Source organism: Onychostruthus taczanowskii, unplaced genomic scaffold, assembly GCF_017590055.1.
Source record: "Onychostruthus taczanowskii isolate IOZ18803 unplaced genomic scaffold, ASM1759005v1 scaffold11, whole genome shotgun sequence".
NCBI classification, from domain to species: Eukaryota; Metazoa; Chordata; class Aves; order Passeriformes; family Passeridae; genus Onychostruthus; species Onychostruthus taczanowskii.
The window spans coordinates 914,891-928,851 of record NW_024497629.1 but is presented as its reverse complement, the minus strand read 5'-3'; the positions used below and the strand labels follow the sequence as shown (position 1 = coordinate 928,851).

Here is a 13,961-nt window from a genome sequence, read left to right as displayed (position 1 = left end):
GATGCTAAAGCTGTTACCTTCTTTGCTTCTTTTCTTGAATATCTTACAGCCCATGACCCACTCTGCTGCAAATTAAACAATAAAATTTAACTGTCATTGCTACACCAAATCTTCTTTGTTCTCTGACACTTCTTGGAGCTTGTTTGAAGCTGTCCTTGGCTTCTCACTTCAGCCCCCAAACCTGAGAAATGTTATTAATTTGATCAACTTTGCAAACTCTGAGTCAGTCCCTGCAAAACTGGAGGCTAATATATTTTATGTGAGTTCTGGTTCCAGGTACAAGCTCACATTAATAAACAAAGTGTTTCTAAATGCAATGATAGGATCTGTAATTAAATCTGTAATCGATCCTTCAGTTGCAGTCTCTAAATGTGATTGGTTTCTTTTGAGATAATTTTCTTGTTTCTGACCTACTGCTGAAGTTTCCAAAGTTTTATGGACTGTATAGTGACTAATTTTTCTCTCTCTTTCTGTGAAACATACTTTTTGTAATGTAAAGCTGGCCTTCTCTGCACATCATTCTAATGTTTGGATATAGATTTCCTTCCTAGCCAGTTCAGTGACATTGTGCAAGACACATGTTCTATATACAGCTGTATCAACATGAAATTCTCTGCAGCTATTTGTAATATGATGATGACCAACATTTATCATTTTACAAATACCAGCAGGGTTTTTAATTGTTTTGGGTTCCTGCTCCTGAGCTTCTTCTGTGTATGTAAATGCACTTCTGCTTCTGTACCTTTTTGTTTAAGGGCAGGCTTTGGTTTCTATTGGCTGAACTTCATATCGGTTGATCTTAAGGATACTTAAATATTTGTAGTTTGGTTTTCTCCCTCTTGTTTTGTGGATCTAGACCCAACTCACTTCTTTTGTCCTATACTGAGACTTGTGTGCCATGGCAGAAGAGAAATCCAGTGTATTTCAGTTGCCCCCAACTGAAACTGTGTGACAACTTTACACCGATAAAGAAATTACTTCCTCAGGCTGCTAAATGAGAGAGAAAGTGGACAAAATCCATCTTTATTAACAGTCTTCTGCACTGGCTTTTAAAGAGAACATCAAACTTAATGGGCATAGGCTTAGTTGAAAATGCCTGGGGTTTGATGTACTGCACAGAGTGCAGACTGACTCATTGATATTCCATGAAGACATCCTTCACAGGCTGCTGGATGGCTAATTTTGGCTGAAGCTGAGGCTTAGGCACCTCTAGCAGCTGCCCCTGTGTGAAGGAGCTCACGTTTGTATCAGCCACAGCTAATGGAACGTCTTTAAAATGGATGAGAAACTTCCCAAAACCAGGAGAGCTTCCTTCCCTCCTGCTTACGATAAAGGTTCTTTTTCAGATTGAGGCAGCCACTCCTGGGTAAAACATGAAGGAATTTAGGCAGTTTCCTCACCTGAAAGGCTGGAGTTACTTCCTGTTTGTGTCCTTTCTGCCATTCCATTGAAATTTGCTTTCTCTTTTGGCAGACAAGTGGATAACCGCAGTACTGATTCAGACATCTGTCAGCTTTCTTTGCAGGAATAAAATTTCTCTCCTCTTAATTAATTGACACCTTCCATCTTCCATTCTGTCCTCTCACATTCATATCTTCCAGCAAGTAACTTTTCCTCTTTTGTTCTCAAGCAGGAAATCAGGCTGGCTGTTTTAGGGAAAAATCCTGTCCTCTGCTTGGGAGGAGTGTCCTCCTCAAGCTGTCAATTGTTTGCAAATTACTTCCTTTAAGGGAAAATTTATCTTAAGTTGATCCTTTCACCTGCTCCTCAAAAGACAGCAAGGAAAGTTAGGGTTCTGCTGGTGGCTTAATTTTGAGATTTGGGTCTGCTCCTGATGCCTTTACACTGAGCCAAAGCATCCCACAAAATTTGTCTCTTGGTCAGCTACCACCAGTCCTGCTCCAGTTCCTAAACATTTACTTTGTATGTACTGCTGGAAATAGTATTTTAAGACAGTGATCCCCTTTCTGAAGTCTTTGATTATGGCCAACCATTTGGTCCTTTTGACACCTCAAGGTCTTGTATTTTTTTGGCTGAAAAAAGTAGAATGAATGCCCCATTTTTCTTGAAAATTCACAGACTCAGAGTCTGACTCATCCTCTTATGAGTGGGTGGAGTTTTTTCTCAGGCTCCAGTTTTCTTTCTTTTTGAAGTGCATGCATGTTAATATTGGGTTGAGCTCCATGTCCTGCTGCCTCTCCAGATCCATAGACAGCCTGTGGAAAACTCCTGCCTGGCAGCTTCACAGCATGCTAACATATTCACCTGACCAGCTGTGTGTGGTCCTGCTTGCTCTGGACAGCCTGTCTCATCTGTGCAGGAGTCCACCTTTGCAGGCTCAGCACAGCTGTGCCAGGTGAGTCTGATCATGAGCAGATAAACAGATGAACAGATGTTCTTGAACATCTGCAATATGCCCAACTTCACCATGGGATTAGTCACCCTTCTCAAAACTCAGTGTTTAAATCTGTTTGTGGATCCATCTATGACGGCTGCTCCTTTGGAAGAGGCTCCAATCTCCAATAGAGCATCTAAGAGTTACCAAAATGCAAAAATTAAAGAGTTTGGAAACATTCTTTCAAACCCAGATAGGTTTTGCAATCAAAAGCAGCAGGCTTGTCTCGGATTTCAGATTTGGATGTGTCACCCTTACTGGAGAAAAACAAGTAACACTGAGTAACCAAAATTAAGGATATGATTAATAGGCATTGGCTCCAGTTCCTGTGGTGTTTTTTTTTTTTTTTTTTTTACCAGGAAGAGGTAATAAAGAAACAGTCATGCTGGGAAGCAGCCTTAGACTGACTAAAATCCATTCATTGTGGTGAGCTTGATGATATGGACATTACATCACTGAGACCAATTCCAGTTTTAAAGCCAACATGGTCTGCAAACTGCAGCTGGTAAAATCCTCTATCATCCTCTGTTGCTCTGATTTGGGTTTTTACCCTGACAGAGGCTGGGCTGATGGAGTAGGTAAGGTGAATTACCCACTGGTGACTTGGGCTAATAGTTGTGAAATCCAGCTGGCCAGTGGTCTGCATTTGAGAAGTGATCCTGAGAGAGGGAATTCACCTTGCACTAGGAGCAAGGCTGGAGGGACGTGCAACTTCTAGAAATTGGGGCCAGAGGTAAAAGGAATAAAGTGAGCTGATCCCACTCCCCCACAGCCCCAACTTTAGCTGAAAATGCCATATTTGAAAAGCACAGATGGTACTTTTAAACACTTTCACATGTGAAAGTTTCACCATAGCCAGGATTCGTATGCGCTCTCTGGCAGTGTACTAAAGCAATCCAAGACTAACGAAAGCCAAGGGTAACTCTGGCCCAACCTCTCCAAGAGGGCTCTCTATCATCTATGAGGTCTTAAAGCAGTTTTTATTGCTGTATCATGGGCTTTGAGCTTTGTGGGCTTTAAGAGGTTCTCAGCAGGGGCCTGGCTCTGCTTAGCAGTACTTACCTCAGACTTAGTGATATGGTGTTGGCATTGCTGAGCGTCCTTCCCACGTCTCTGACACATGGAGTCACTTGTTTGCTACTGGTGCCAGGGTGGTATCTCATAAAACATTTGGAATTTGCATTTAGCAAGCTAACAAGCAGCAGAAGAAAGGAGATTGTAGAATATAAAATCATTAAGTTTGGAAAAGACCTTAAGATCATCTAATCCAACTGTAATGCTGCCCTGAATGAGATGACATCTGGTTCAATAAGTGCCATGTCTAGCCTTCCACTTCTGAAGACCTGGAAAAAATGAATTTGGCCAGCTGAAGGGGACCACAGCCCAACTCTGCTCCACCACATTGCTGGGCTTGGCTTCTCTGCATCTTTTTGGCAGGATAAATACATGATTTATGGATAAAACCCCTCTGTTTTCCTGCTTGTCTGAGCTCTGAGGATGGACACCTGGAGGTGAAGACTTCTGACCTGGAATCACCTTCTGAAGAGGTACTAATATAATTGGAACTCTCACTTCAATGAGCTTCCTGAGGACTTATCTACATTTGGAAGTTAAATTACTTACGTGCACTCCATAGCATCTAACAGGAGTGAATTCACTGTTTTTATAAGCCTGAGACACAGGGGTAAAAGAAAATACCACGTTGTCCCTTCTAGAGCTCCAAATGCCATGGTGATGACTGTGATTTATGAAGGTGCTGTAGTCTCATCTATCACTCAGCCACCTCTCAGATATACTATTGACATATTCAGTGCTCATTAGTGAGGGAATAAAGATGCTTGAATATGACATTTTGGCACCCAGCTAAATGACCTCCTTGTCAGAAACCCTTTGAAGTGTGTATGGAAGATGATCCCATTTGGAGGTTTTGGTTGCTGCTATCACATTTTCCAGTTCAATGTATTATGTGGAGGATGAACATGGTGACAGACAAAGAAATCCAAGATGGGAGACAAATCTAATTTCAGTGTTGGTGTAGTCGTCCCTCAAAACACTGCAAGCTGCTTGCCCTGGCCTTTATGGGAATGTACAAGGCACTTTTGCTTAGAAATTATGTGGAAGCAAAACCAGGGAAAATTCCCTGTTGTGAGCAAAAGGAAGTCTTTGAAGTGAACACTTGGTCAGAATTTTTGCCTAGTCCCCATTTCTTTTTTTTCAGGGCTAGAAAAATATTACTGTTTCCAAGAGAATGGCTCAGGTCTTTCCATGGGGAAAATGAGAAGAATATTTGAATTTACCATGTGCAAGACTGTTGCTGTCAGTAGAGTTTAGCTGGATCTTGTAACATGGATACCTCAGATAACTTTCTGCCACTCCTGCATTCACCAGATTCTGGTGTTCATTGGGTCTGGAGATCAGGGAAAACAGTAAGACTTGCCAAAATTGTGACTGTTTGCAGCAAGAGCCATGGAAATAGATCACTACAAGAAACCTCCACTGGGCTATATCGAAGTCACAGGCAGCCACTTAAAAGCAGTCAGAGGTTGCTTGAAATCTTCAGTAATTACCTGGGACAGGCTTTGTAGGTGGTACCAAATTGGGCAGGACACTTGTTACAGCTTAACTGGAACACTGAAGTGTCTGGTTTGGGGTTCTCCAGGTAAAGAGAAATGTTGGAAACAGGAGCAAGCCCAGTGGAGCTCCACCAAGTTGGTCAGGGGCTTGGAGTATACAGCATGGGGGATACTGAGGGACACAGGTAGTTAAATTTTCAGATGAGAAATCTCTGGGTGGGATGTTATTTCTTTCTTTACTAAGGTGGTTCTACAGAAGACTCTTTTTGGGAATGCACAGAAGGAAACAGCAGATGAACACCAAAAGCAGTGAACATGAGCTGCAGCAATAGAAACCTGATTACACACAATGAAAAAATTCTTCACCTGGAGAGGGGCTTAGCCCAGGATCAAGTGTCCAAGGACTTTAGGAAATATTTTTCCATGGAGATTTACAAAACTTGCCTGGGCAAATTCCTGAGCAACCTGATGGAACATCAAAGCTGGCTGTTCTTTGGGCAGGAGGTTGGAGTGGATAGGCTCCAGATATTGCTTTCAGCTAAATTATGGAATGGTTTATGTGCTGCAGTCCCAGCAGGCAACGTTTTCCCCTGGATATAGTTTTTCATCCTATGGTCTGCAAAATGTTAATGTAAAAGAGGCTTTTACAATCTTGATGCCCTATTTTCTATGTGAGGGACTTCCATCTTCACATGTAATTGAGGCATAGAAAGCTCCTTCTACTCTTCTGCTCATTTTGGCTGGTGCAGGTTGAGCTGGAGCAGCCTGGCAGTTGGAGAGTTAAGGACTTCACTATAGGTATTTGTGACTGTGGTGGCCTGGTCTGTGCCCAAAGAAGCTGGGTGTCTGGGGTTATGTGTGTACTGGTAATTGAGTAATGGTAATTGAGTAGTATCAGTGGCACAGGTACTGGAAATAGATCTGTACTGTGAAACTGCAGCATGGTCCATGGCCTGTTGTCTTGGCCGAGATAACTCTCCCAGCCAGTCCAGAAGCTCATAGAATTCTGGAATGGTTTGAGTTGGAAGGGTCCTTAAAGATCATCGTGTTCCAATCCCCCTACCATGGGCAGGAACACCTGCCACTAGACCAGGTTTCTTAAAGCCCAAAAGATACAGTGGGGGCCTTCTGCAAATTGATTGTTAGGACTAGCCCTGTTATATCTCAGGCTGTATTACCTGTTTGGGGTAACGCTAGTTGGCAAAATCATTCCAAGGTACAGGGTATCACTTAAACAAAGGGAGTAAAGTTGTGTCCACAATTTAGCCCTCTTTGGTTTTCTGATACAGATGCTGTTGCTAAAGTCAGTTTGGGTGGGAACCATGGCCTGCTCAGAACTGTGTGGGAGGAAGGAGGCCATTAATACCAGGACATGAGTAGTGATGGCTAAAAAAGCTGTCAATGTCAGTGTGAGGGTATATGACAAATAAAACTCCTAGAAGCATTTTCAGTCTGATGAATCTACAGCTTTGGCACCTGAAGAGTCAATTTGAACTGTTAAGGTAGAGAGTAGAGTCTGTAGTTTGTTAGTACATACATATTCCTAAATGAAGAAGGTTTCAAAGGCTGCCCATCTCTGGGGGTGCTGGATGCAAAAGCCTTGTTGTGCCTCTCACAGGACCAGCAATGTGTAATTCCCCATGGATACACTATGCTCCTGTGCCAGAGGGCAAGGCCTCTAAGCAGACAGCTGTGGGATGTTCTCTGTTATGTGTGAGAACAATAACAAATAAAAAGAATAGGCACCCTCCATGAAATCCTCTGCAGCATTTAGATTTGCTGAGTTTCTCTAGCTGGACGTTTGCGAAAAGACAATGAATCAGGATTATTGCATGCCAGATGTTTCCACTGAAACCTCTGACACATTGGATCAGAAATCCCCTAAGGAAGTGTGGGTCATTCAGTATGAAAATGTTCACATGGAGCCTTCTTCTTTTGTCATTTGCAGCATATGAAATAAAATGCTGCCTTTGATTTGAGAAAAAAGACATGTTTTGAGACATTTTTGAGAAAACAGACCCTGTAGGCTTGGTTTTCCGTGGCTTTCCTGTGTCTCTCATGGCTTTTATTGTTATGCTGGTTCTAGCACTCAGTACCTTTTGAGGTCCATTTTTCCTTTCCCTTCCTCCTAATTAGTGACCAAAAAGGGTTTGTATTCCATTCTCTGGAGCTGTCCTGTTCCTTTTAGCAACGATTTGATGTTGAAGAAATGTCTCCTTGCAAGTTTCCCCCTGAGCTTGGTCCTGACTGGACAGTGAAAGCAAACTGTCAGTCTTGCACCTAAAAGCTCAAGACTTGTGTGCAAATTGTTTTCACCCTAAGTAAGAAAACAGGCAAAACCACCTGGTAGAGAAAAATATATGGGAAAACACTTTTGGAACTTCCCATATTCTAAATTTCTAATAATAAAAATGTTTCTACTTGCATAGAATTAATGTGATTAAAACAATATTTCTACTTATATATATAGATGATAATATTGTAATTATTACATCTCATAGTAATTTTCATTAGATTTTGAGGTATAACAACAAAGAGGAGACAGAGACACTGATCACCTTTGTCTTCAACAGGGGCCAGAGAGGGGGATTTGAGACACCTCTTGTGGTTGTTACAAAGATGAAGCATCTTTTATTCTCAGCCTTCTTTGTATGGATGTGTGATTCTTCAATGTTCTTTCAATTTATTAGAGGCGTGTTAGAGTCAGATACACTTTCTCATGTAAACACAAAGACTTTTAAATATGGAAATCTTGTATGTACTCTCACAGTCTGCCACTGGTAAATTATTTTTAGGCAATTTCAGTTGTGAACGGACAAATATTCACAGATAGGTATTGTTTTTCCCTTTTAGAGTGTCAGTCAGCTACTGCTCTCCAGCTCATGATCAAGCGCTGTCATGGGAAAAGAAGCTGCAGCATATATGCCAGCACCTATGAATTTGGAGATCCTTGTTACCCAGGCATCCAAAAGCATCTTAATGTCATCTACACCTGTGGTAAGTTACAAAATTCTCCAATTCTCACTGGGGTCTCTGTTTGTTGACCAGTGGTGTGTGGAGAATAAGATGCAAAAAGTTGTTGAACTTCCAATTGGCCCATGGTGGTTCTGATTTGGTCGACAAGGGAAAGCTTTGGATCACCAGAGTAGTTTTGTACTCATTGGCTCTATAGTATAACAAAAAACATGGAAATGTTATTTATTAACCCATTCATTTTCTTCTTCAAGGCAGAAAAATCTGGCAGTGAAGTCAATCCACTCAGTGGACATTTACACTCTGAATGTTGGCATCCTACAGCAAAGCTGTGGTTATCAGTAGGATCCTTATTACTTTATTCTGTATTTATTTCATTTTGTACCATAGAATCAAGTGATTACCAAACCATACTCATTCACTGCGTTAGTAGAAAATCATTCCCAAAATCTACATGTAATTATTGCAACAATTTTTCTAACAAAATATTGTTATTAAACAAAAAATAAACAGTTTGCTCTCACTTGGGAACTTAAGTCATAGCATTGAGCAGACACTGTGGTCTTACCTGACTAGTCATCTTATTTTGCAACAGAGGAAAAATTGTTCTTGTCTGAGCTCTGTAATATAAAAACAACATCTGTCTTCTTACTGTGATGATGTTTTGGTCATTTGTAGCTGACATATTTGAAAATATTTCCTTCAGGGTTTTGCTTACATAGTTATCGCTAGGATCAGCTCAGTCTCTCTCTCTCTGTGTTCCTTTCTGCATCCATCTGGAAGTGCAAATTTTGGTGCTGTACTGAATGTGCTGAGCAGACAGTGGGACATGTAGTGAAGGAGAAGCTGTCTGTGCTCTCAGACAGCAATGTGTCTGTGGGCCACTCTCTGTGTGTAACTGCAGCATGCTGAGTGTGAGAGAAAGCATTTGAGATGCAGTCACTGTAACACTTTCTGTAGTTGCTACAGCATGGTGGATGTGCAGCACCCTGAGGAGCAGAGACATTGAGGCAGGAGCATCAGGCTCTCAGCTCGTCTGGCTGTTGCTTCATTTGGCAGAAAGGCTAGGTTTTGTTTGAAGTGATGCAGTGAGAAGTAGCAAGCCTATCCTTGCAAAGCCCTGTGAGTTTTCTAGTCAGGAAGGTGATGTTTTAATATCACTTTTCTCATAAAAAGACTGGGGAGAAGCTTATCCTCATGGGGATTTGACAGAAATGAAGGCAATGTAGAAGGCAAAATAGGAGCTCCATCCCTCAAAAATCCAGGGAAAACAAACAGAGACCCATGATGTATTTCCAAGAGGATTTATCCTTCAAAGGCCTCCACGGCCTTATTCTAGAATTGTGGTCCTGGTCCCAAAGTCCACTATAAAAGGCACTAATGATCTCTTAATCTGACCTTAACTCTCTAGTCCAAGTCTAACTGCATCAGGAAATGAGTCACACTTGAGAGCACAAAATGGCATGTTTTGCTTTTCTGTGGGTAAAATTTGCCTCATCCTTTGAAGGTGGCCATGGCTCCTTTTCAAAACCATGATCTCAGACATGTCTCTGAACTGGATTTTGTGATCAACAGACACATATTTCTCGCCTCAAATAGCAAAGTCCTTCAACATGTGAAAATGAAATAAACAAGAAATCAAATTCCAGTTCCATGTGCTTGTGCCAGACAGAACTAAGTCCTGGAATTCTTTTAGAAGAAATGATAAAACCAAACATTTTGGTATTCTCGTGACCTAGAGAATGATATCAGTGCAGAAAACCTCTTGCTGTCTATCTCTTTGTTTCAGGTTTCCTTAAAGCTGTACACTTTATGGCTCCTGGTAGAGTGCTCTCCTACTTTCACTGTGGGAGTGAAAGGGGGCAGGCTGGGACAAATGGGCATGACTGCATTTCTCTGTTGCCTGTATCTCAATACATATCCCTGTTTCCCACCTCTTGCACTTGGAATCATGTTGTCTCTTGCTGCTGTTTTCTGGAGATCAGTGAAAGATGCAGTGACCCTGGCATAGCTTGGGAAATGTGATGGGTGTACAAAAGGGTCTCTCCAAGCATCACTTCAACCCTTTTTGCTGCTGCTTCAAGTAAGTGACCCCATCACTCTCTGAGATCAGGCAGTGCAGTCACTCTGCTCCTTTCTGTCACTCCCTGCCTGCCTGACTGTGGCAGAGACGTCCTGCCATGTGTCACTGGTCTTACCTGTGAGAAGAACTGCCCTGTGTCCTTGGCCAGTGCTACTGACCTGCTGCACTGCTTCAGAAGAGCTGGTGAGAGCAAGAGCAGTGATGGATGTGGCTGTGGGTGCATGCAATGTCATGCAGACATTTCCTTTGTGAGAAGCTTCAGCAACTACAGGGACAGAGCAGCTGAGCTCTGCTTCTGCTGCTAAAGCATGGGAAGGACTGGAAGGAGACCAATATGTCTTCTTCTGATAGCAACTCACAAAACAAAGTCTGCTGAGTAAGTAATTTATGAGGTGACTAAAGGTAATATTAACGAAAAGCTCATGAGCTGTTAGCAGAAATCACAGCTGAGATGGACCCTGTGACAGATTGGTAGCATTTATGTAGACCATGGCCTAGCCAAGAGCTGGTGAGGTGTTTTATCTCCCAGTCCCAGCAGGAGAATGTCTGCAAGGTATCTCAGGTCATCATGTCCTCACTGTTCTTCTCTAGCCTGACAGCAGGACCTGGGCCCTATTCCAAATCTCCAAGAGGTAAATGGATTAGGCAACAGCTTTTCTTTAAGCCATATCCATATTTCTTGAAGGTTCATTCCTCTAGCTTCTATGTTTTATTGGACATGAGAATTCCTGCCAGACACACACAGTTTTTATGGATGAATCTGTTCTTAAATAAAGGTGTCATCTAACTTTTTACCTAGCTGTATATTTTAAAAATATTTGTTGTAATTACTCCAGCCAGTGAGAATGTTTCAAGTCAGAAGTTCTCTATATCAAATTATGCCCCTTTGCAACGTGGGCTCAAGGCCTGTTGGCATCATTTAGCTGAGAGGGAAATGCCACCAGTTTGTGAGTATGTATGAGATGATTGAAGCAAACAAGCACCCAGCAACCTGGTGATAGAGATCTCTTGTGTGCATGAGGGTCCCATTAGCCCAGCCAAGGAAACATATGAAAATACCTCCAACGTAAAAACATTCCAATCCTGAACCTTGGCAGGAGCTGAAATACAAAAATTTGGCCCAAAGCCACATTTAGCTAATGGAATGGTATGGAAGGTGGGATTTTCCAGTATGTGGGTCCCATTACTGTACTAATAAATACATTAATTAGTTTTTCAAAAGAAAAAGGCAAGTTCATTCTGGGAAGCACATAAGGCATGGTGAGGTTGAGTTCTGAGTGTGGCAGCTGTAATAGAGGCAGATAGAAAAATTTTAGCTCTGCCTTTTCTTTAAAATACCCTGAAAGTCTTAGAGAAGAAAAGAAAATAAAAAAGCATTAATGCAACTAAGAAAAATAATGCAATAAAGACTTGCTAGAAGTCTTTATCCTCTCCTTGTTTCCTCTTCCCCCAAACATCTTCCTTTGTCTCTGTCTTTCTTTGGTGTAAAACATTGTAATTTTTTTGTAATGTCTATGAGTATAGCTTGGTAGTGGTTTTGTATTTATTGATAAAATGTACTGTGCTCACAATCTTTTAATTTTCTTAATTATCCAGTTAATAACTTCAAAGGTTCCCATTAATGCTTTATATCTCTTTTCTCTCTAGTTTGCTAGATTGGTTTTTTTTTTTTTGCCTGTGCTGAAGTCCTAACTGAGCACTGCATTAAAACCTGTGGAATTTTTTCACACACACAGTGCCACTCGGACTCAAGGAAGCATTGAAGTGTGTGCTTTATTTTAAGACCTATGGATAATTACCATGAAAGTTAAATATTTTCTCAAATTCTTCCTTGAGTGGGGATGAGGGGCTTGTCTGTGTGTAAAGTGAAACCTTATTCTGAGCATTGAAAGTCAAGTGAGCCATTCAGAGTGCCCACTGTCCCCAGTGCCAGACCTGCCTCCCTGTGCATTCCATGCAGGCTGCAAATACAAACCCTCTTCTAAGGACCTACTGTTCTTTAAATGCAGGTATCAATCAGAAATGGCTTGGTGAAAATAAATAAAAAAAAAAAAGGATTGTGAATTTCTTTTTGTCTAGATGTGTTTCAGTGGGTTGGTTATCAGTCCTAATAACTGGTGACTTTTTAGTGCTGCGGTTGGACATGTGCTGAACAAAATGGAGGAAATATGGCCTTGGATGTGTTTTTGATGTGAATATCTGTCATACATTTAGATGTGTGCGTGCCTCCTGCTTGATTCATGCTTGCCAGGAAGGGGTCATTGGGCTGAGAGCTAATGAACTGCCATGGTAACTCATAAATTGCTTGGAAAACCCTGCAGTTCTGCCACATTAATAATCCTGCCATCCTGCTTTATGAGGCAATAAGCTGAGTCCCAAGGGCCAAGTGCTTCACATCCCAACGAGAGAATTGTGCAGGTAAAGAACAAAGCCTGAGCACAGGAGCAGCAGCTACTGTTGCTTTGGGGTGTCTGGTGCTGCTGGGAGACAGATGGGGTCAAGGAGAGGTGGTTGAGGTGCTCTGGGGTGATGGGGGTGTGCTGACCTTTGCTTTCTCTGAGTGCTTGGGAAAGCAGCCTGGCTTTCTCTAAAATGTGTTTAAAGAATGTTCTTTCAAGTCTGACTATAGGCAAGGTCTTTGTTGAACAAGGCAGCTCTGAGGTGGTTGATCTCATGATGATGATGAGGAGGAAGGGAAAAAAGCTGCACAAATTCTCTCCTGTCATCTCAAAGGGACTGTGCTCTGGTCCATTAGCTCCTGTGCAGTAAATCTATCAATGCCTCAGGCTGGATGAATGTAATGGTTCCTTTTGCTCTTAAAATTTATGAATTCATGAATGTAGAAAATGTATTTTTATCACTGCAAAAGCGCTTTCTGTTGCTATAAAACTCAATTCCAAGACCCGCATAAAATAGAAAAAGAGCAATTCCACACTTCCAAGAAAAAACAAAAGCCTTTTACACCCCTTTGAAACAGGGCAATACAGTCAGGGTCTGGCTAGGGAAAGACACATACAGAATGTGTAATGCAGACTTTCTTCAAAAGTTGAAATAAAATTTCTGTTTGCAAACAAATAAACATTTTAGGCAATCTACCTCTAGGGATGTTCCACTGAATGTATAATGTCTGATAATGTTTGTTTAACTGGGCTTCTTGTATAATGCTGTGAAACAGAACTCACAAACACATAGATTTGAAATGCATGTCCACATAGGTTTGACCTACCAAATCAATGAAAAACAGAATAATGATATAGTATAATTCCATGTGGCTACTCTTATTGTCAAGACACTGAATTCAGACACAGTTCAGGAAATCTATTCAAATCCTCTGTCATATTTTCTTAACTTAATAGAGGTTTGTCAAGTAATTTTTGTATCAAAAATTATGCTTCTCTTCAAGCTATAGAGTATTTTTAAAAAAACATCCAATCTTCATGTAATGACTACAAATATTGAAATATTCATGAAGTGGGATTCATTTGACCAAGTGTAGACATATAAGCCATAGAGATTTATAGTGTGTACATCCCCTTCTGAGAAAAACCCCTTTTACAGGTAATGTGGAGAAGCAGCTGCTTTTGAGGCACAAATCATCTCATCCTAAAGCAAGTGCCTGAAAGAGATGAACTGCATATTTGAAGTGACGGTTCTCCTGTAGTGACTGTAAATGGGGCTCCTGCTGCTTAGCTGGCATATTGTTATCTATATGTAGAGCCTCTACAATGCAGATATCTACATCTACATCCACTCACCCCTGGAAGTGTTCAAGGCCAGGCTGGATGGGGCTTTGAGCAACCTGCTCTGGTGGAAGATGTCCCTGCCCATGGTGGGGATGGGTTGGAACTAGATGAACTTTGAGATCCCTTCCTACCCAAACCATTCAGTGATTCAGTGGTTTCATAATCTAACTAGGTGCTTTCAACCATCGTGTTCT

At 41.5% G+C, this 13,961-nt stretch overlaps 1 protein-coding gene across 2 annotated transcripts in view; it reads left to right on the top strand.

Moving 5' to 3' along the window:
* Positions 1 to 13,961, top strand: part of EVA1A (eva-1 homolog A, regulator of programmed cell death) — a 205,166-nt gene that overhangs the window by 92,174 nt on the left and 99,031 nt on the right. The window contains exon 5 of one of the 2 annotated variants that reach the window (XM_041420846.1): positions 7,822 to 7,965. The exons of the other annotated variant lie outside the window; for it this stretch is intronic. Coding sequence (XP_041276780.1) covers positions 7,822 to 7,965 — 144 coding nt within the window. The remainder of the gene's footprint in view (positions 1 to 7,821; positions 7,966 to 13,961) is intronic. 2 annotated transcript variants of the gene reach the window in all.